This window comes from Petromyzon marinus, chromosome 53 (genome assembly GCF_048934315.1).
Source record: "Petromyzon marinus isolate PM22_M1 ecotype Great Lakes invasive population chromosome 53, UKy_Petmar_22M1.pri1.0, whole genome shotgun sequence".
NCBI lineage: Eukaryota > Metazoa > Chordata > Hyperoartia > Petromyzontiformes > Petromyzontidae > Petromyzon > Petromyzon marinus.
Window position 1 is genome coordinate 5,036,760 of NC_133719.1, and position 23,326 is coordinate 5,060,085.

Below are 23,326 nucleotides of genomic sequence, written 5' to 3' on the forward strand. Positions count from 1 at the left end.
ATGGTACGGGTTAGAGAAGAGATGGACCGATGCAGTACAGGAGGTTATGGAGCTGAGTGGACTTGCCAGACTGCTACGAGTGGTGTCAAGATCGGCCTCTGGAGGAGACTCGTGAAGGACGCCACCGGGCAGTTGGATGCAGTCGCCTTCCAACAACAAGAGAGGGAAAAGGAGCGACGCTCACGACGAGCGGAGAGCCAGGCGGCTAAAGCACAGAAAGATGGCACAGCAGGGGGCACAGGTGGTGCATCTGCCAGTCATCTCAGTCAACCCATTGTACCTGAGTCTATACCATGACCCACTGTTAGTGAGCCTTCGACACTTCACGTGGACTCAAAATGCACCTGGCATACCACAGGCAGCGTGGTGACATCACCGTCACTTAGTGGCGAATGGCGGGTATTTGTACGCGCGTGCCCCGTGTATCTCTTTATGTGTGCGTGTGCATGCCTGCCCCGTGTGTACAATTGTGTTGACTGATTGCACCCCTTCCGACAATAAAGCCAGCATCAGGACTCACGGTAAGTCAGAATCAGAATATTTATTTACATTCGCAACAAACAGTACCTCAATAAAAAAATGTACATTATAATCTTAACTCTTGATACATTATGAAAAATATTTACAAATCACATCGACAAATGTGGCTGTATCCACATCCATTTCAGATGCGAAGAGGTCTCTGTAAAAAATTATATTCAACAGCAGAAGAATGTCCTAAGTCGCTTCCAGAGGCCTCTCTTCTTGTGGATCTTGGCGGCGATCGGCTCCTGTGCCCGCTCCTGCGCCGGCTCCTGCGCCGGCTCCTGCGCCCGCTCCTGTGTCCGCTCCTGTGTCCGCTCCTGCGACGGCTCCTGCGCCGGCTCCTGCGCCCGCTCCTGTGCCCGCTCCTGCGCCCGCTCCTGCGCCCGCTCCTGCGCCCGCTCCTGTGCCCGCTCCTGTCTCAAAGAGCTGCGCTGAATATGCTCCTGCTGCTGCTGATATTGCCACTGTGCATATTCTTTGAGATCCTGTTGCTCGAGGACTGCACGGCTGCTCTTGTACAGTAGGTGGCTTTGGAGAGTCCACCTGCTGGTTGGTGCGTACAGCTTCACAGCGGGCACTGTGGTAGACAGAGCAGAGAGGGAAGAAACCGACAGGGGTCAATATTGGAAACACAAGCGCCGAGCGTTGATTGCATCGATGTTCAAAATAGCTTTTGGTAAACGTTGGAATTTTCTTTGGTAAGGTTACCTAATTCCTACACAACCCTGCTCAATGGATCCACCATGAAGCACTTTGATTGAGTGATTGATGCTGCGGCACTCATTGATTCATGCAAGCCATCCTGTCATTCATTGGCTTCCTCATCACTAATGCATAGTTATTACCACGGCCATAGTTGTCATAAATGTTACATCTGGATACATCTGCTAATGTCAAGGACTCAATTTACTTGGTTGACCGTTTCCTGAGCTCGACCATACACACTCATCATATTAGAGGACAAACTACCTTCATCCTTCTTTGCACACTCTGTTGCACTATCTTATGATCTTGTGCTTAAGTGTTGTAAGATAAGTAATAAGAAATATACAGCCCTTTGTCAATCCATTACTTATTGAAAAATACCTCCCCCATGCCACGAAAGTCATGGGAAGGGTTATACTCTTCGTCACTGTGCTTTTCACTGCAGGTGGGTGCACAACGCAACCCAGGATCTGTCCTAAATATTACTCACCACTCATGTTAGCTGTGGCTCAATTCACAGTGCAGCACAGAAACAACTTTGCAACTGTTTCCATCATATTGTTTCAAACGATTAATTAATTCAGTCTGGCTGCCCCCTCCCCCCCCCCCGAGTTGGCAATGCCGACTGCTACTTACTCTCTATAAGCGAGTCGTGAAACTCCCTGGGATGTGGGCACGTGCATGCTCTGATGGCGGGGTCATTATCACGAGCAGCGGCGGTGACATTGGTGGTGGTGGTGGTGGTGGCGGCGCTCACGGCAGTCGTGGTGGCATCTTCCTTGCTGTGAACACAAGAAACAACAAGCGGCAAGAATGTCAAAAGGCTGAACTCTGCAATAGAATGCAGAATAAGGGGCAAGTAGCTAGTCGTAATCAACTATTAGTTTATCATAGTTGATTATAGTGGAATAAATAATGTTTACCATAAATTATGTTTACCATGTGAGAAAGGCTATCGCAATTCTAACAACAAAGAAGCATAGCTACAACCACTCAATAACCTCCACTATCCACAACAACCATGCCACAACCGTACACAACTGTTATTCATATGTAGCTGGAGGTCTTCCCAAGCTGTAATCATGACGCAAGTGGACCTCTGTTCCTCAAAACACTTTGCAGCAGCCCTTTAACCATTGTTTATCCCTGCGTTGTGTTCATCACTCAATACTTCACCTACACTGCGGCCTGACTCTCCAGGGTATCTGGCAATGTCATGGCTCACCAACCACCCCCTTTTGATCAAGGGTTTAAGGTGTTATTGTGCCCATCATGTCAGATCTTCACCAATTTCTCTCTCCTCTGAGAAAACCCAGACCATTATCACTCGCTCGAAGGGCTAGGGATGAAAACTCAATAGGAGGGTTGGTCTGATTCCGGCATGACGTCTCAAATTCGCCTCTGTGTCTGCTGAGGTGAGCACAGCCTTGCTTTCAAAAGATACGTCAATCCCAGCTCACTCTCAGCACCATTATGTCCCTGTCACTGCTGCTGGAACGGCTGTCCGAGTTCTCCCAGCTCACGGCATCCCACGGTGGATCAATGGCCAACTCGTCCGTTTGGACAGCGGCGTCGACCTGCCCCTTGATTGTGCCGTGCTAGCATCCCGCTCCGCTAGCCGTGTGTCTGCTGATTGTGCGTTTGTTCAGCTGCAGTGGCAAAGCATCTGCAGATTTTTCACTGTGCTTGCTTTTACTCACTCCGAGAGAACTTCCTTCTTCCGGGACTGCACCGTGACCGCCTCCTTTTCCATCTTCTGTCCCTGAGTTGACCCCACCATGGACTCTGGAATGTCAATTTCCACAGTCCGCTCGTAGCCAACGCGCATGAATTCAAGCTGAATTGTTTTTTTCTGCTTTAGCTGATGCGGCTGCTGCTCCTGCAAGTCTTTCCCAGGGGACACTGTGGGAGACAGAGCAGAGAGAGATTAAACGGACAGTGGTCAGTATTGGAAACACAAGCACAGAGCGATGATTGCATCGATGTTCAAAATACCTTTTGGCAAACGTTTAAATTTTCTTTGGTAAGGTCACCTAATTCCTGCCCCCAACCCTGCTCAAAAGATCCACGACGAAGCACTTTGATTGATTGATGCTGTGACGATCATTGATTCATGCCAGCCATCCTGTTGTTCATTGGCTTCCTCGTCAATAATGGATAGTTATTACCACGGCCATAGTCATAAATTTAATATCTTGATACCTCTGCTAATGTCAAGGACTCAATTTACTAGGTTGACCGTTTTCTGAGCTCTACCATACACACACACTATATTAGAGGACAAACTACGTATCTTCCTCCTTCTTTCCACACTCTGCTTGACTATCTTTTGATCTTGTGTTTAAGTGTTGTAAGATCATAAATAATAACAAATATATATAAAATTGTTTCAGACGATTAATTAATTCATTCTGGCTGCCCCCTTTTCCCCTCAGTTGGCAAAGCCGTCTGCTTCTTACTCTTTATCAGCGAGTCGTGGAACTTCCTGGGCTGTTGGCACGTGCATGCTCTGATGGCGGGGTCATTATCCCGAGCAGCGGCGGTGACATTGGTGGTGGTGGTGGTGGTGGCGGTGCTCACGGCAGTCGTGGTGGCATCTTCCTTGCTGTGAACACAAGAAACAACAAGCGGCAAGAATGTCAAAAGGCTGAACTCTGCATTAGAATGCAGAATAAGGGGCAAGTAGCTAGTCGTAATCAACTATTAGTTTATCATAGTTGATTATAGTGGAATAAATTATATTCACCATAAATTATGTTTACCATGTGAGAAAGGCTATCGCAATTCTTACAACAAAGAACCATAGCCACAACCACTCAATAACCTTCACTATCCACAACAACCATGCCACAACCGTACACAACTGTTATTCATATGTAGCTGAATGTCTTCCCAAGCTGTAATCACGATGCAAGTGGACTGCTATTCCTCAAAACACTTTGCAGCAGCCCTTTAACGATTGCTTATCCCTGCGTTGTGTTCATCACTCGTTACTTAACCTGCACTGCGGCCTGACTCCAGGGTTTCTGGCAATGTCATGGCTCACCAACCACCCCCGTTTGATTAAGGGTTTAAGGCGTTATTGTGCCCATCATGCCAGATCTTCACCAATTTCTCTCTCCTCTGAGAAAACCCAGACCATTATCACTCGCTAGACAGGCTAGGGATGAAAACTCAATGAGAGGGTTGGTCTGATTCCGGGATGACATCTCGAATTCGCCTCTGTGTCTGCTGAGGTGAGCACAGCCTAGCTTTCAAAAGAGATACGTCAATCCCAGCTCACTCTCAGCACCATTCATGTCCCTGTCACTGCTGCTGGAACGGCTGTCTGAGTTGTCCCAGCTCACGGCATCCCACGGTGGATCACCGGCCAGCTCGTCCGTTTGGACAGCGGCGTCGACCTGCCCCTTGATTGTGCCGTGCTAGCATCCCGCTCCGCTAGCCGTGTGTCTGCTGATTGTGCGTTTGTTCAGCTGCAGTGGCAAAGCATCTGCAGATTTTTCACTGTGCTTGCTTTTACTCACTGCGAGAGGACTTCCTTCTTCCGGGACTGCACCGTGACCGCCTCCTTTTCCACCTTCTGTCCCTGAGTCGACCCCACCATGGACTCTGGAATGTCAATTTCCACAGTCCGCTCGTAGCCAACGCGCATGAATTCAAGCTGAATTGTTTTTTTCTGCTTGAGCTGATGCGGCTGCTGCTGCTCCTGTAAGTCTTTCCCAGGGGACACTGTGGGAGACAGAGCAGAGAGAGATTAAACGGACAGTGGTCAGTATTGGAAACAAGCACAGAGCGATGAATGCATCGATGTTCAAAATACCTTTTGGCAAACGTTGAAATTTTCTTTGGTAAGGTCACCTAATTCCTGCCCCCAACCCTGCTCAATAGATCCACGACGAAGCACTTTGATTGATAGATGTTGCGGCGCTCATTGATTTTTGCCAGCAATCCTGTCGTTCATTGGCTTCCTCATCAATAATGGATAGTTATTACCACGGCCATAGTTATCATAAATTTAATATCTTGATCTATCTGCTAATGTCAAGGACTCAATTTACTAGGTTGACCCTTTCCTGAACTCTACCATGCACACACATTATATTAGAGGACAAACTATCTTCCTCTTTCTTTCCACACTCTGTTTGACTATCTTATGATCTTGTGTTTAAGTCTGTTGTAAGATCATAAATAATTAGAAATATATAGCCCTTTGTCAATCCATTACCAACACCTCCCCCATGCCACGAAAGTCATGGGAAGTATTTTACCATTCGTCACTGTGCTCGTCACTGCAGGTGGGTGCAAAATACAACCTGGAATCTGTTCTAAATATAACTCACCACTCATGTTAGCCGCAGCTCATAATTCGCAGTGCAGCACAGAAACAACTTTGAAACTGTTTCAGTCAAATCATTGTTTCAAACGTTTAATCAATTAATTCTGGCTGCCCCATCCTCCCCCGAGTTGGCAATGCCGTTTGCTACTTACTCTTCATCAGCGAGTTATGGGACTCCCTGGCCTGTGGGGATGTGCTTGCTCTGGTGGTGAGGCCATTATCCGGAGCAGCAGCAGTGACATTGGTGGTGGTGCTCACGGCTGTCATGGTAGCATGTTCCTTGCTGTGAACACAAGAAACAATAAGCGGCAAGAATGTCAAAAGGCTGAACTCCACAATAGAATACAGAATAAGGGCAAAGTAGCTAGTTGTAATCAACTATCAGTTTATCATAGTTTAATAGAGTGTAATAAATTATGTTCACCATAAATTACGTTTACTATGTGAGAAAGGCTATCGCAATTCTTACAGTAAAGAACCATAGCTAGCCACAACCACTCAATAACCTACACTATCCACAACAACCATGACACAACCGTACACAACTGCTATTCATATGGAGCTGGAGGTTTTCCCAAGTTATAATCACTATGCAAGCTAACCTATTCCTCAAAACACTTTGTAGCAGCCCTTTGACGATTTTTTATCCCTACGTTGTGTTCATCACTCGTTACTTCACCTACAATGCGGCCTGACTCTCCAGGGTTTCTGGCAATGTCATGGCTCACCAACCACCCCCTTTTGATCAAGGGTTTAAGGTGTTATTGTGCCCATCATGTCAGATCTTCACCAATTTCTCTCTCCTCTGAGAAAACCAACCATTATCGCTTGCTAGATGGGCTAGGGATGAAAACTCAATGGGAGGGTTGGTCTGATTCCGGCATGACGTCTCGAATTTTCCTCTGTGTCTGCTGGAACGGCTGTCCGAGTTGTCCCAGCTCACGGCATCCCACAGTGGATCAACGGCCAGCTCGTCCGTTTGGACAGCGGCGTCGACCTGCCCCTTGATTGTGCCGTGCTAGAATCCCTCTCCGCTAGCCGTGTGTCTGCTGATTGTGCGTTTGTGCAGCTGCAGTGGCAACGCATCTGCAGACTGTTTACTGTGCTTGCTTTTACTCACTTTTTCTGCTTTTGCTGATGTGGCTGCTGCTCCTCCTGTAAGTCTTTTTTAAACTGTTCCTTTTTATTATGGTCTGCACAAGTGTTCCCGTGAAGTACCACTTTGCTGTGAGCAGACGGTCCAGTGGTCTGCATGGACAGTTTCCGTGGGGACACTGTGGGGGAAAGAGTGGAGAGATATTAAACGGACAGTGGTCAGTATTGGAAACACAAGCACAGAGCAATGATTGCATCGATGTTCAAAATACCTTTTGGTAAAAGTTGGAATTTTCTTTGGGAAGGTCACCTAATTCCTGCCCCCAACCCTGCTCAATGGATCCACCACGAAGCACTTTGATTGATTGATGTTGCGGCGCTCATTTATTCATGCCAGCAATCCTCTGTCATTCATTCGTTTCCTCATTATTAATGTATAGGTACTACCACGGCCATAGTTCTCATAAATTTCACATCTTGATACTTGTGCTCATATCAAGGACTCAATTCACAAGGTTGACCGTTACCTGAGCTCTACCATCCACACTCATCATATTACAAGACAAACTACGTATCTTCCTCCTTCTTTCCGCACTATGATTGACTATATTTTGATATTGTGTTTAAGTGAGGTAAGATAATAAATAATAATAAGAAATATATTAAATTGTTTCCAACGTTTAATGAATACATTTTGGCTACCCCCTCCTCCCCCGAGTGGGCAATGCTGTCTGCTACTTACCCTTCCCCAGCGGGTAGTGGGACGCCCTGCACCGCGAGCACGTTGTTGCCCTGGTCGCACGGCCAGCATCCGGAGCAGCAACAGCAGCAGTGGTATTGGTGGTGCTGTGAACACACGACAAAAAAAAGTGGCAAGAATGTCAAAAGGCTGAACTTTGCAATAGAATGGAGAAAACGGGCAAGTAGCTAGTCACAATCAACTAGCCAAGCAGCCACGAGGACTTGTCTACCCAATGAACCTAACCAATTTCCTAAATCGACAGGAGGTATGAGACCTCCCAATACCCTACCTTTAATCCAAACCACACATTTGGCACTTGGCTATGCCCGCTTTTCAGGAAATGCCCACCTTTCAGTTTTGGTGTTCATGGTGCAAGGGAGGATTATCTTGCGTGGAAAATCAACAGAAAAGGATTTTATATCTATGCCAAATAATATTTAAAAACCTCCACTAGTGCTACGATAATTTCAAATTCAAATATACTAAACAGGTGAGCATGGGAATGAAATGCATAAGTTAGTGATTATATGCATCGAACGTACCATTGCCCCAGCAGTGGGATGAAGTTCCTGTACACAGTGACGCGTATAGCAGTACCAGTCTTTATCGCGTTCACCATGGATGAGATGTGTAAGAGTCTGAAGCCAAGCAATTTTGCCTTCCCCACCTTGAACAGCACATCTCCTGTGGAGTGAAACAGACACAACGTTCATCTGCTAATTAGCTCATGTTTGTGCATGTGCTTGTATGTACGTCTTTGTATGGACATGTGTGTGCGAGGGGCTGCACTTGTTCTACCAAGCACCATGGTGGAAACACTGAAATAAGCTCATGCTGGAGGCCCCAGAGGACAAGTGTTTATGACGCCTACTGGCCAAACTCCATTTGGCAGAGATGGAATGAACCCCACCCCCCATCTTGGGGTTCCTCCAGGAACAGGTTATTGCTGCGATTGGCCACGTGGAATGTTCAAACTATCATTGCAGAGGTGAGGCTGCAACTCCTTTGGCAGGATATGGACGGGTACCACCTGGACCTCTGTGGAATACACGAGGTCCAGTATATCGGTTCTGGCTCCAGTTATCATGAGTGAACTGTTTTCCACTCGGGGCAGTAAACTGCCAAACCACAAGGAGTGGCACTTTCTTTGAACAAAATAATGAAGGCGGTGGGGGAGTGTGGCGGTGAGGTATGGGAAGCTCTTAAGTTCCAGGCTGTCGTGGGTAATTGCTGTTCACTCAGAGGAGTTGGAGGCACTGCTGCTATACCTGGAGTGTGCCACTAAGAGGTGACGTCTTACCATCAGCCTCACCGAAACTAAGCATCTGCCTGGGTATTTTGTGCCATCAAACAATTCACCCCATCAACTCCCCACTGGTGATGGAGTAGTTGTGGAGAGAGTGGAGAGTTTTCCATACCTGGGAAGTATGCTTATGACTAGCTCTGGTTTGACAGGTGAGGTCTCACTCCGAATCAGTTAGGCGGCATTATCTTTTCATTGCCTGCATACTGTTGTGTGGAAGTGTCCTGGTCTATCGCTCTACACAAAGCTTGACGGCTAGTCATGCCCTCCCTTATCTATGCTTGTGAAACGTGGATCCCTCTAATGGAACATCTATGCCAGGTAGAAAATTCAGGCTGGCCTGCCTATGATCCATCCTGCGTTTAACCAAGCTGTATTGCGTGAGGAGCTTACAAATTCTATCAGTGAGCTCCTCTGGAAGGTAAGGCTGCGTTAGCTGGGTCATGTAGCTGACATGTCCAGCCACTGTATGCCTAAGCATCTTCTGTTTGGCCAGATAGAGGGGGCTAAACGGGCACAACACGGGCTGGAAAATAGATGGGCTGATGTGGAGCTGAGTGGATTCGCCAAAGACTGGTACCAGCGGTGTCAAGATCGTCCTCTTTGGAGGAAGCTCATGAAGGACGCTACCCAGGCAGTTGGAGGCAGTCGCCCTCCAACAACAACGGAGGGCAGAGGAGCGACGCTCACAATGACTAGCAGAGTGCCAGGCAGCTAAAATGCGGTAAGTTGGCACAGGAGGGAGGTCAGCTGGTGCATCTGCCAGGTATCTCAGTCAAACCATGGCACCTGGTTGTGTCAGGTGACCTCCAGTCAGCGAACCTTCGACACTTTACATGGCCTCAAAGTGCATCTGGCCTGGCACAGGCGCCGTGGTGATGTCACTGCCACTTAGTGGTGAATACCGGGTGATGTTGTGTGGACACAACAATGACCTTGAAATATATATAGCCTCACACAAGTGTCGTGGTGAATGGAAATTGCCACGTGTTTGGAGCAGTGGTGCAGGGATTTACGCACTGCACCATAAATCCAGTGACATCAACTGTAATGAATGATATCTAAATGGTGTCCTGGGCCTTTCCGAGATCAATTCCATCTTAAATGAGCACCTGGTGCATTGTGTAAACATCAGCATTGGGAATACAAATGTGGCTGGGTGAGGTGCTCACCACGCCAATGTACAACTCTTCATAGGTGCCCACTATTAGAACTTGCCCCATCAGTCTCTGTGCTCGAATTTCATCAGAATAATTTTAACACCAAATTTCACGTGATGTTACCAAACATGTCATCATTGTTGACCGAGCTGAGACCAAACCTGTTTTAGTCACAGGCAGCTGAAACCCAGATCTGAATTCAGGATCTCAAAGGCTCTCAGTTCAGTGTTCTGACCTCTGAACCACTTGGCCACGTCTGATGTACTGTTGTTTTAAAAAAAACATCAAAAACATAATGGGCATCCCTACACCTCATATCGCAGTACTTGCTTGGCCCGTGCATGTGTGCAGTGTCTTACCTGGCTGCAGTATTCCGTTTCGTTGAGCATAACTTCCAGGAGTAAGTGAAACCAGTTGTATATATTCTCCGCGCTGTACGAAATGCAGCCCCCAGCCGATATATTGCTCCATAATTACATATGTCTTAACAATGTGCACATTCTTTGGTTCCAGTTCCGTGCTAAGCGGGAATCCTGCAGCCATAGAGAAGGGAAGGATAGGGTTAGTTAGAAAAAAGTGGTGAGTAGCATAAATACAGCAGTTTTTTTTGCGACATAGTTTTTAGGTGGTTATTTTTCAAAATAACATCTCTGAGAATGAGAAATGTTGGGCCAAACTGAGTTCCTGCTAAAATGAGAATTGGGGCAGTGATCATCTCCCGTTTACAGCCCTGAGCCAAAGGAGGCTATTACACATTCTTATGACGAGATGGTTTATATTTTCTCCATTAATAAAAACAATAGAAGCCCTCTTAACGACGGTAATTGGTTCTATGAAACCGGTTGTTAAGTGATTTGGTCGTGAAGCGAGTATAGGAAATAAAGTACACCAAGAATTCAAAAGATATGTTTCCACTTCAAAGGCAGCCAACACCAAATGTAAACAATTCCCAATGCTCATGAATAGACATCACTGATTGGCCGAGGCCTGGTCAGATCACTTTGAAGCTTGCCGATTGGCCGAAATGAGCAGTTGCGTGCTCGTCGTACGCCCATCGTTGACATAGGAATGGTCGGTAAGCGAACACATTGGGCTCTATGGAGGCCCTACACTACTATACACTCCGCTACTATACACTACACTATACAATACACAATGGGCTCTATTGAGGTCCGTCGTTAGTTGTCAACCGGGGTGGTCGTTAAGTGGGGTTCTACTGTATGTGTATGTTTCTCCAATTAAATATTTTCCTAATTTCACTGTGAATAATTCTGGGAAAAGTGTCAGCTTGTCTGATTTCCCTCCGAATATGCATATTGATATTTCTGAGTAGAATGCCTTTTCATAGTCTAAAAACGTCAGGTTCATGGGTAATTGAAATTAATTGGTATTTTCCAGAATGTGATTACTGATATGCATAGGGTCGGGCACCCATATGCAACTAATTACAACAATTTGGTGGGCTTTGGCAGGACCTGTCACCATAAGAAATTACGGAAGGTCGAAAATATTAGTGGTGTAGCAGCCAAGGAATGGAAGGAATCCAAGAGTACATCGTATTATGTAACCCTACTATCCGTGAATTTTGCGGATAAGAGTCACGCGAAACATACATCATATTATCCAGATACACAAACATGGACACACGCGAAAATACGTAAAGACACAAAAACAGACAGAACATACCCACTGAAACATGCATAATAAACACACAACGACATGGATACACGGAGAAATATAGAGACACACAGAAACATGGAGACATTCAGAAACACACACAAGCACACCAATACAGAGATCGAGAGACACAAACAGACACCGAGATGCAGGTACTGGACTTAGAGACACACATAGAGATAAGTAGAGAAAGGTAAAGTACAAAGACAGAGATGGCGAGAGACATATAGACAGAAGCACTGAGACACCTAAGAGATATATGGTTGCACAACATGCAGGTACTAGACTTAGAAACACACGTAGAAATAAGGAGAGGAAGGTAAAGTACAAAGACAGAGATGTAGAGAGACACATATAGACGGAAGCACTGAGACACACGAGAGATATATGGTTGAGCAACATTGAGTGTGTGCAGACACTCTGTTATGTTGTAGGTAATGCAACATTATCAGTGGTTTTCATGGCCAGACACATGTGCACACACAAACACACGCGCGCCGGTATGTGTGTAGGCCCTGAGAAACCCCTTAATAAACCCCTCGACACGCAACAGGCTCCCGTTTTGTCAACCAGGAATAACGTGGACTAGCAGCATGCGTGATTACGATATTGCGTGTCGTCACCGTGAAGTGAGATCACGTGCGAGGGGCGGGGCTTAATTATGTGACGTCACATACCCGCAGGCCACGTCCATTATCTAGGATTATCTGCGGATTATTCTATACATTTTTGTGGAATGGAACCTTATTATCCGTGAATTTTGAGGAAAAGAGGAGTCATGTGAAAAAAAACATTATCCGCGAATAAACATCGACACACAAACATGGAGACACAAATCATCCACATACATAAAGACACAAAAATAAGCATAACACACCCAGAGACATGCATACACACACAAAGACACGGATACACAGATAAATACAGACATGGAGACACTCAGAGACAAACACATGCACACAAATACACTGAGATAGAGAGACACAGACGTCGAAATGCATGTACTGTACTTAGAGAAACACATGAAGATGAGGATAGAAAGTTAGAGAGTACTTAGGTAGGCCCGGAGAAGCCTCATTATTAATCCTTGCTTCATGTTTAAAACTCTTGATCCGCCCTCGACAAGCAACAGGCTTCCGTTTTGTCAACCAGCAATAACGTGGACGAGCAGCGCGCGCGTGATGATTGCTTGCCGTCACCGTTGAGCTTGATCACGTGTGGGGGGCGGGTGCTAAATTTATGACGTCTCACATCCGCAGGCCACGCCCACTCCACGCTGGCCCCGCCCCCTACATCCTGCCCGCTCACTGCTCTATTAAGTTTTGATTTAAAGCTTTCGCGACTGCAGGAATTAATATTCTTGGTTCTTTCGGTAAAGTCACGTAGAAGGGAAACAATAAAATAAAAAAATATTTTTATTATTTCACAATAAAACAAAAATATATTTGTATTATTTCATTGTTTTCCGTCTACGTGACTTTACCGAAAGAACCAAGAATATGCTCCATTAAGCTTTGGTTTAACATGTAGGCTTTCGCGGCCAATATCTGTAATATAGGTTTTTTGGGTTAGACCTTGTAAATATGAATGTGGCGTTAAAGTCGCAACTATGTGCATGCATAATGTACGCTGATTACCATATGAATAACCCAACCGGCAACGGATAGCCATTATAATTCATGTTTTCATCTCCCCCTCCTTTGCACATCACAAGATATCATCACATCTATCCGTCTATTTAAAGAACAAAATAGAATTTCTCCACAGATCTGGCTGTCGCCTGACGAAGCTAGTTGTAATGACTGGCGAAACGTCGTACTCGGATTGTAAATGTTCTGTATTTGCTCTCCAACACACCGGTGTGCTGTACCAGTAACGAATTGGCCACATTCTGTTTACGTTGCAACCCTTACTAATTTGCTGTGTCGGGTGGTTGCGGGTTTAATATTTACACGATCTAACCCAAAAAAACCTCTTAAGCCTTGTCTTCACAATCACTGAACGCGGGTCCACAATGCAAAGCAGTTGGCAACAAAACGGTACGATCTAACTTGCAATATACTGTATGTGTAAATGTCACGGTTGTTAAAATGAGCACGGTTGTAAGAGCTTTGCCTGTCAGTCACAATTTAAAACATTTCGCTCTCTTCATAGATGTTCTAAATGAGTAAAACTTAGGAAGACGATATCCGTTGAATTGTTTAGTGCTGCAAGATTAACGTCCCAAGCGGCTGTTCGGTGTGCAGAATAATGGTGTGATGTATAGATGTCTTTAAAATATTTTTTTGTTGTTTTGCAAATACACGCTTTCGTTCGCTTTAGATAGTTTCTGATACTTTACATAAAGGGGAGTGTCTGGACTGAAAAGAGGCCACTGACTTCGGCTAAACGGGACATTTCACGAGTGGATCACAATTTACATCGTCCACTGTGTACTCTCTGCCTTCCCCGTCGTCTCCTGCCTCTAGTCACGACTCCTCGCTACTCTCCCAATCTTACTGGCCGTCTATCTTAGTCCTCTATATAGCCTCCCATATCACCCCTTCTCTCATCATCATCATCACGGTGGCTAGGAGATGTTAACTACCTCGCCTGGTGTGCAGGAGGTCGTGGGTTCGATCCCGACCCTGACGCCTGCTGCTGTATATTAGGGGGGCCCCCTCCTGTCAATCTCCCCATCCTCCCACGTCGTCACCCCTCCCCCCACTGTAGATTACGGCCCCCCCACCGTAAATCGCCCCCCCCCACTGTAGATGACGGCCCCCCACCACTCAATAGGGGAGCTCCCTCCCCCTCCTGTCAATCTCCCCATCCTCCCACGAGGTCACCCCCCCCCCCCCCCGCAATGGACAGTGCCGAACCGGGGGGAGGGACGGAACGATAGAGCTCAGTCGGCCCTAGCTGGTAAAATAAAATAAATACTAGTTTAGTTAATCTGTTCCTCATTATCATCTCTTCTAACTCTTAATCCCCTCCTCATCTCCCTTTCTCTTCCTCCTATCTCTCTCTATTCGTCCATCGTTCATCATATTTCTGTCATCTATTATATATTCTTTATACCCTCTTTCGTTTCCCATTACTACTCTACTAACACTACCCCAATCCTCATAACTGTCCACAGACAGAATTACAATGATCCATACTCTTTGGTTCTTTCGGTAAAGTCACCTGATGAAGGAAGCTGGTGTTGCCTCCGAAACGTAGTGATTTAATTTAGTTGTTTTCATTTTTGTTTAATTTTATTTAATCAATTAAATTTGTACCTACGTGGCTTTGCCGAAAGAACCAAAGAGTATGGATCCTTGCAGTCACGAAAACTTAAAATCAAGAAGAATTACAATGAGTTTAAAAAACCGCGCCAAATCGCTCATGCAGCTTAATACTGTACACGTGCAGCCGTGAATAGTTTGTAAATGAGGCCAACCCCAGAGAGAAATGCTAACATTACATATTCCTGGGCATTCTCTCTGCCTCAAGGACTCTAAAAACAACCTGTAAATAACGTTTATCCTGAGCTATCTCTCCTGCTCAAAATCTGATAAACTAAAATCTGATCACAACACACATGAATCTGTACTGTACCTTTACAATAAATCTCATCAGAAATCACTTAACCATAACGCACCTGTTTATTTTGGAAAACACCATAACCTGTTCACCAATTTTTCAAAGTTACTAAATACCACTCATGTAAAACTAACTTCATCCTGAAGTCTCTAAAAACATTCATATACGTGTATATAAGGACTATTTCCCGGATGCATGGCTTGTGTGTGCCCTGCTGCATAACGCAACAAAGATAAATAAATATAAAAAATAGTCCTCCTGTGCCCGTACGTTTCCCTCTCTCGAACTACTCAACACTTCAAAACGTTTGTTTGAGGGGCTCCGAAGTAAAACTACACTCACGACCATCACTCACCACACACCTCAGCAGACTCGCGTGAAGCCGACATCCCCCGATGCCCCCCCCCCCCCACTGTAGATGACGGCCCCCCACTGTAGATGACGGCCCCCCACCACTCAATAGGGGGCTCCCTCCCCCTCCTGTCAATCTCCCCATCCTCCCACGAGGTCACCCCCCCCCCCGCAATGGACAGTGCCGACCCGGGGGGGGAGGGGCGGAACGAAGGGGGCGGGGACTCGCAATGGCCGCTCGCTACGACGTCGATCTGAACGATCGTTACAGATGCATATTTGTTAATCCCTTATCAGTGCCCTACCTTATTACAGAGCAATTCAGACCTTATTGGTCACCCCGTGCCATTATAAATCTCAACGTTCATCCCACAAGGGTCTCATCACAAGGAAGAAACACAACATTTTTTTAACTCAATGTCCCTGTACAAGAATACGCGCGAACCGTATGGGTTGACAGGTAAGCAGATGCACACACACACACTCGAACGTGATTGTGTTTTGCCGATATCGCTGATGCTCCTGTGCGTCTTTTTATCGTGGAAATGTCGTGGGTTTACTCACCAAACGCACCGGTGTTGCTGTTTCCGTGACAAACCTCACTAATTATCTGTGTAGGGTGAGGCGGCTTTAACGACATTCATATTTACGCGATAGAACCCAAAAAAATTATGGATAATGTTTGCATGTCCGTATTCAGGCAAGATTTGGTTTAATTTTGCCAACGGGTAAAACTCATTGAGCCAATATATGTTCCATTTTTATTGGGGACCTCGTTACAGAAACCTGGTTACAACAAAATAAACATGCACAAAGCAATACACGGTCAAGTTCCGAATGGCAAGGTCGTGCATCAACATGATAACACGTGTGCAATGCGAGGAGAACACATCACATACACACGAAAAAATATAACCTTACTAAACTCTGCAAAGCAGAGCGATCGTTTGCGCAGGGATATTTTTTCACCGTGATAAATGCACTGAATAGGCGAGGGGAAACTTATTTTAAGTTGACGGAGGACCACAGATTACAGGTGTGTGTACAACTGCTTGTGCGTGAATTTTAATCTCCCGCCGTGTAATGGTTGGCAGCGCACCGCGGGCTGACAATCCAGAGGCCGATTCTGTAGCCCGGCGCGGCAGCTGAAACGTTGGACAACTTTCTTCAATGCTTAAATTCCCACCACCCAGCAGCCCACCTCGCCGTCCCCGTCCACCCACCACGGTGGCGATGTGTTAACAACTCCCGACCCTGACGCCTGCTGCTGTATATTTGGAATCTGTGTCTCTCATCACCACGGTGGCTATGAGATGTTGACTACCTCGCCTGGTGTACAGGAGGTCATGGGTTCGATCCCGACCCTGACGTTGAGGTATCATTTGTGACCAGGAGGCTTCTGGAAAAAATAGCTAATAGCTCAGTCGGCCTTAGCTGGTTAAATAAAAAAATACTAGTTTAGTTAATCTGTTCCTCATTATCATCTCTTCTAACTCTTAATCCCCTCCTCATCTCCCTTTCTCTTCCTCCTATCTCTCTCTATTCGTCCATCGTTCATCATATTTCTGTCATCAATTATATATTCTTTATACCCTCTTTCGTTTCCCATTACTACTCTACTAACACTACCCCAATTCTCATAACTGTGGACAGACAGAATTACAATGATCTTTCGGTAAAGTCACCTGATGAAGGAAGCTTGCGTTGCCTCCGAAACGTCGTGATTTAATTTAGTTATCATTTTTGTTTATCTTATTTAATGTATTTAATTTTTACCTACGTGACTTTATCGAAAGAACCAAAGAGTATGGACCCTTGCAGTCACGAAAACTTCAAATCAAGAAGAATTACAATGAGTTAAAAAAAACCGCGCTAAATCGCTCATGTAGCTTAATACTGTACACATGTGCAGCCGTGAATAGTTTGTAAATGAGGCCAACCCCAGAGAGAAATGCTAACATTACATATTCCTGGGCATTCTCTCTGCCGCAATGACTCTAAAAACAACCTGTAAATAACGTTTATCCTGAGCTATCTCTCCCTGCCCAAAAACTGAAAAACTAAAATCTGATCACAACACACATGAACCCGTACTGTACCTTTACAATAAATCTCATCAGAAATCACTTAACCAAGACGCACCTGTTTATTTTGGAAAACACCATAACCTGTTCACCAATTTTTCAAAGTTACTAAATACCACTCATGTAAAACTAACTTCATCCTGAAGTGTCTGAAAACATTAATATACTTATTTAAGGACTATGATCCGGATGCATGGCTCATGTGTGCCCTCCTGCATAACGCAACAAAGACATATATAAAAAATACTCCTGTGCCCGTACGTTTCCCTCTCAAACGACTCAACACTCGAAAACGTTTGTTTGGGGGGCTGCTATGTAAAACTACACCACCCACCCCCTACCACCCCCCCCCCCATCACCACCCTCCCCACCTCCCCCTCCCGTATACCAGGCGAGGTCGTTGACATATCCTACGTGGTGTTGCATCTGTGTTGGTCCCAGGAAGCGTGCTGCTCGCTGACGCCGGTGTGTCTACATGTTTGCGATGCTCTCTACAAGCTACCAACACCGGAGCACACTACGGTACTGAGAATGTGGAACGGGAAGCGGCGGTGTGGGCCCATTGGGGGCCCTGAGCAGATACATTTTATTTTGGGTGCATCACGTGACTACAAGCGTTATGCGCTGGAGCAGTTGAAATTTACTTTCTCTTCCCCACATTCAGGACCTCCTTCAGACATTGAATCAAGATCATTAAAATTCTCAGACTGTGCATTGCTCATTGTCCCATGGTCTAGGCGTCACACTTTGGTGGTGACGGTGCCTTGGCAATTGCGGCACCTAAACTCTGGAACTCGTTCCTTCGAGATCAGGACTTCCAAGACAAAACATTTCAAATTTGGACTAAAAACGCATCTGTTTAAAATGTCTTTCTCACTTTTCCTTGGTTGACATTAAACTATGTTCCAGCTTCCCATGCATAGCGCCCTGAGAACGATTGTTTAAGGGCGCTTTATAAATTTAAATTATTAATAACTCAGTTTACAGGATAGTACAAAGTTTCACGAAACAAATGCTTAAATACGTTGTGACTTGTTTTGCACAGTGCCATTGTAATGGTGAGCTTTTGAATTGTTATCAGGATGTGAATTGAGATATTTGGCACAGCTCTGCTATTATTTTTTTTCCATATGCATCCAGGACCCCTTGAGCTGTTTGGAGCCATACACTTTTTAGTTGCTGAACCCTCATCACAATCCTACGCTGTGAACGCATGTAAATTAAATGTTTCTGAAAATTGTTTTCCTGATGATCTGTCCTGACAATTCTGTCAATAAACACGTTTTCAGAAACGCGATGTAATAAACGGACCAATGGAACACTTTGTGGCACTGTTGACCAGAAATGTTGGCCTGATTAAATTCTGCGACAAAGCGTTCATAACGGAATTAGTACATTTTACAAGTTTGACGCGAATACGTTACATTTTAAGTTAAATAAACAAGGCGTAGGCCTGGTACATGTGTAGCGTGGTGACACCCACTTTTATTAGGTTTTACGGAGGAAGGTACTCGTACAGGCTACAATTATGATTGCGAAGATAATATGAATCATGAAACATGTCTCACAGCGTGAAAAACAAAACTGTAAGATGGTTTTAGCAGTGACAGCTGTGGTGACGACATGTCAACTACCTCGTATGCTATGCAAGGAGGTCGTGGATTTTATCACAACCCTGATCTGTTGCTCCACCCAAAGCTTCGGGTCTTTTCAGCCATAGTCATGCCCTCCCTTCTCTATGCTTGTGAAACATGGACCCCTCTAATGGAACATCTGCGCCGATTTTGAAACATTCAGGCCTGCTTGCCTACGATCCCAAATGGGCTTAACCAGGCATCTATTCACAGGATAAAGGGGGCTAAACAGGCGTGGTACGGGTTAGAGAAGAGATGGAATGATGCGGTACAGGAGGTTATGGAGCTGGGTTGACTTGCCAAAGACTGGTACGAGTGGTGTCAAGATCGGCCTCTATGGAGACTCGTGAAGGATGCCACTGGGCAGTTGGAGGTCGTCGCCTTCCAACAACAACAGAGGGAAAAGGAGCGACGCTTACGACGAACGGAGAGCCAGGCGGCTAAAACACAGCAAGATGGCACAGCAGGGGGCACAGGAGGTGCATCTGTCAGTCATCTCAGTCAACCCATTGCACCTGGGTCTATCCCTTGACCCACTGTCAGTGAGCCTTCGATACTCCACGTGGACTCAATGCACCTGGCCTACCATAGGTGGCGTGGTGACATCACCTCACTCAGTGGCGAATGGCGGGTATTTGTACCCGCGTGCCTCGTCTATGTCTTTGTGTGTCTGTGTGCATGCCTGCCCCGTGTGTAGAATTGTGTTGACTGATTGCACCCCTTCCAACAATAAAGCCAGCATCAGGACTCGCGGTGAGTCATAATCAGAATATTTATTGTCATTCGCAGCACGCAGTACCTCAATAAAAATGTACATTAAAATCTTAACTCTTGATACATTACGAAAAATACTTACCAATCAGATTTACATTTCCGATGCGAACAGGTCTCTGGAAAAATTATATTTATCAGCGGAAGAATGTCCTAGGTCGCTTCCAGAGGCCTTTCTTCTTATGGATCTTCGCTGCGACTGGCTCCTGTGCCGGCTCCTGTGCCGACTGCTGTCTCAAAACGCTGCGCTGAATATGCTGCTGCTGATGATGACAATGCTCTGGTGCATATTCTTTGATCTTCTCCTGTTGCTCCAGGACTGCACGGCTGCTCTTGTACAGTCGGTGGCTTTGGGGAGTCCACCTGGAGGTCGGCGTGTGCAGCTTCCGAGGGGACACTGTGGGAGACAGCAGAGAGGGATGAAACGGACAGTGGTCAGTATTAAAAACACGAGGACAGGGCGATGATTGCATCGATGTTCAAAATTTATTTTGGTAAACGTTGGAATTTTCATTGGTAAGGTCACCGAATTCCTGCCCCCAACCCTGCTCAATGCGTTCCACCACGAAGCACTTTGTTTGATTGATGCTGCGATGCTCATTGATTCCGACCAGCCATCCTGTCATTCATTGGCTTCCCCATCACTAATGTATAGTATTACCACGGCCATAGTTCTTATAAATTTAATATCTTGATACCTCTACTAATGCCAAGGACTCAATTTACTAGGTTGACCGTTTCCTGAGCTCTACCATGCACACACATTATATTAGAGGACAAACTATTTATGTTCCTCCTTTCCATACTCTGACTATCTTATGATCTTGTGTTTAAGTGTTGAGATAATAACAAATATACAGCCCTTTGTCAATCTATTACTAAGTGGAAAATGCCTCCGCCCTGCCACGAAAGTCATGGGAAGTGTTTTACCATTCGTCACTGTTCTTGTCACTACGGGTGGGTGCACAAGGCTACCTGGGATCTGTTCTAAATATCACTCGCCACTCATGTTAGCCGTGGCAGAAAATTCACAGTGCAGCAAAGAAACAATTGTGTGACTGGTTCCGTCATATAAGTGTTTAAAACGTTTCATCATTGAATTCTGGCTGCCACCTCCTCCCCCGTGTTGGCAATGCCGTCTGCTACTTTTCATCAGCGAGTCGTGGAACTCCCTGGGCTGTGGGCACGTGCTTGCTCTGGTGGCGAGGTCATTATCCGGAGCAGCGGCGGTGACATTTGTGGTGGTGGCTGTGCTCACGGCAGTCATGGTGGCATCTTCCTTGCTGTGAACACAAGAAACAAAAAGCGGCAAAATGTCAAAAGGCTGAACTCTGCAATAGAATGCAGAATAAGGGGCAAGTAGCTAGTCGTAATCAACTATTTATCACAGTTGATTATAGTGGAATAAATTATGTTCACCATAATTTGTGTTTACAATGTGAGAAAGGCTATCGCAATTGTTACAGCAAAGAACCATAGCTAGCCACAACCACTCAATAACCTCCACTATCCACAACAACCATGCCACAACCATACAGCCCTTTCACGATTGTTTATCCCTGTGTTGTGTTCATCACTCGTTACTTAACTTGCACTTCGGCCTGACTCCAGGGTTTCTGGCAACGTCATGGCTCACCAACCACCCCCTTTTGATCAAGGGTTTAAGCCGTTATTGTGCCGATCATGTCGGATCTTCACCAATTTCTCTCTTCTCTGAGAAAACCAGACCATTATCGCTCGCTCGACGGGCTACGGATGAAAACTCAATGGGAGGGTTGGTCTGATTCCGGGATGACGTCTCAAATCGCCTCTGTCTTAGGTGAGCACAGCCTTGGTGTCAAAAGGGATACGTCAATCCCAGCTCACTCTCAGCACCATTCATGTCCCTGTCGCTGCTGCTGGAACGGCTGTCCGAGTTGTCCCAGCTCACGGCATCCCACGGTGGACCAACGGCCAGCTCGTCCGTTTGGACAGCGGCGTCGACCTACCCCTTGATTGTGCCGTGCTAGCATCCCGCTCCGCTAGCCGCGTGTCTGCTGATTGTGCGTTTGTGCAGCTACAGTGACAACTCATCTGCAGATTGTTCACTGCGCTTGCTTTTACTCACTCCGAGAGGACTTTCTTCTTCCGGGACTGCACCGTGACCGCCTCCTTTTCCACCTCCTGTCCCAAGCAGGTGCCCTGAGTCGACCCCGCCCTGGACTCTGGTATGTCAATTTCCAGAGTCCGTTCGTAGCCAATGCGCATGAATTTAAGTTTAATTGTTTTTTGCTGATGTGGCTGCTGCACCTGCAAGTCTTTAACTGCTCCTTTTTATTGTCGTCTACACAGGTTTTCCTGTGAAGTACCGCGTTGCTGTGAGTTCGACGATCCAATGGTCGCATGTACAGCTTCCTAGGGGACACTGGGATACAGAGGAGAGAGATTAAACGGACAGTGGTCAGTATTGGAAACATAAGCAAAGCGATGATTGCATCGATGTTCAAAATACCTTTTGTTAAACGTTAGAATTTTCTTTGTTATGGTCACCTAATTCCTGCCCCAAACCCAGCTCAATGGACCCACCACGAAGCAATTTATTTGATTGCTGCGACGATCATTGATTCATTCCAGCCATCCTGTTGTTCATTGGCTTCCTCATCAATAATGGATAGTTATTACCACGGCCATAGTTCTAATAAATTTTATATCTTGATACCTCTGCTAATGTCAAGGACTCAATTCACTAGGTTGACCGTTACGTACATGTTATGTATATCGTTTATTGTTAAATTTGAATCGCAGTTCCTTTGATTACTGTTGTTAGATTGTTTTTACAGCTTTATTTTGGTGTTTTTGAAAACATGGTTAAGCCATGTTTCTTGCGGAAGTGCGGAGTTGGCCTGATAACTTTAATCTAAATTGTCTTATGGTTGTTATTGTTTGACTTGCATCACACTGGGATTTTTGCACACAGCGTTGTAATACAGTGGGTTTTTTTTCTGGAAGATTTGCTGGTTTATCAAGGATGTTTCTGTTGCGTGTCGTCGCTTTTAGATGTTCTCTTCATATTTTGTTTGTTGCGGTTGCACCCGACTCAAGAGCCGCATGGCTCACAGGGCTATACCTAAAAAATGAAACTTGAACCTGAGCTCTACCACACACACTCATATTACACGACAAACTATGCATCTTCCTCCTTTCCACACTCTGACTATCTCATGATCTTGTGTTTAAGTCTGTTGTAAGATTATAAATAATAAGGAATATACAGCCCTTTGTCAATCCATTGATGAATAAAAAACCGTCATACCCGGAAGTCATGGGAAGTGTTTTACCATTTGTGACCGTGCTCGACACTACGGATTGATTCACGAGGCGACCTGGAATCTATTCT

General features: G+C 45.7%; 1 protein-coding gene and 3 long non-coding RNA genes across 8 annotated transcripts; 1 reads left to right on the forward strand and 3 right to left on the reverse strand.

The window, feature by feature from the left end:
- Positions 1–522: 522 nt before the first annotated feature.
- LOC142905380 (uncharacterized) lies at positions 523–3,100 on the reverse strand. The gene is made up of 3 exons (XM_076051938.1): positions 2,931–3,100; positions 1,867–2,012; positions 523–1,102 (listed from the first exon to the last, which is right to left on the reverse strand). Exons 1-3 carry the CDS (start codon positions 3,056–3,058, stop codon positions 699–701), a joined length of 678 nt encoding a protein of 225 aa, XP_075908053.1. The 5' UTR covers positions 3,059–3,100; the 3' UTR covers positions 523–698.
- Positions 3,101–4,944: 1,844 nt separating this feature from the next.
- Positions 4,945–7,462, reverse strand: LOC142905382 (uncharacterized). The gene is made up of 3 exons (XR_012929525.1): positions 7,404–7,462; positions 6,687–6,840; positions 4,945–5,849 (listed from the first exon to the last, which is right to left on the reverse strand). It is a non-coding gene; the product is annotated as an uncharacterized LOC142905382 (long non-coding RNA).
- On the reverse strand, positions 7,454–12,994 carry LOC142905381 (uncharacterized). Its single transcript, XR_012929524.1, has 4 exons — positions 12,597–12,994; positions 10,226–10,399; positions 7,946–8,087; positions 7,454–7,507 (listed from the first exon to the last, which is right to left on the reverse strand). It is a non-coding gene; the product is annotated as an uncharacterized LOC142905381 (long non-coding RNA).
- Positions 12,995–13,542: 548 nt separating this feature from the next.
- LOC116953906 (uncharacterized) lies at positions 13,543–23,248 on the forward strand. Of its 5 annotated transcripts, none has more exons than XR_012929527.1 (6): positions 13,543–13,582; positions 17,987–18,067; positions 19,877–19,932; positions 20,268–20,384; positions 22,007–22,157; positions 22,282–23,248. It is a non-coding gene; the product is annotated as an uncharacterized LOC116953906 (long non-coding RNA). The 5 variants fall into 5 exon arrangements; XR_012929526.1 differs by lacking the exon at positions 13,543–13,582 and adding an exon at positions 15,665–15,921; XR_012929530.1 differs by lacking the exon at positions 13,543–13,582 and adding an exon at positions 15,667–15,921 and having other exon boundaries at positions 22,124–22,157.
- Positions 23,249–23,326: the final 78 nt, after the last annotated feature.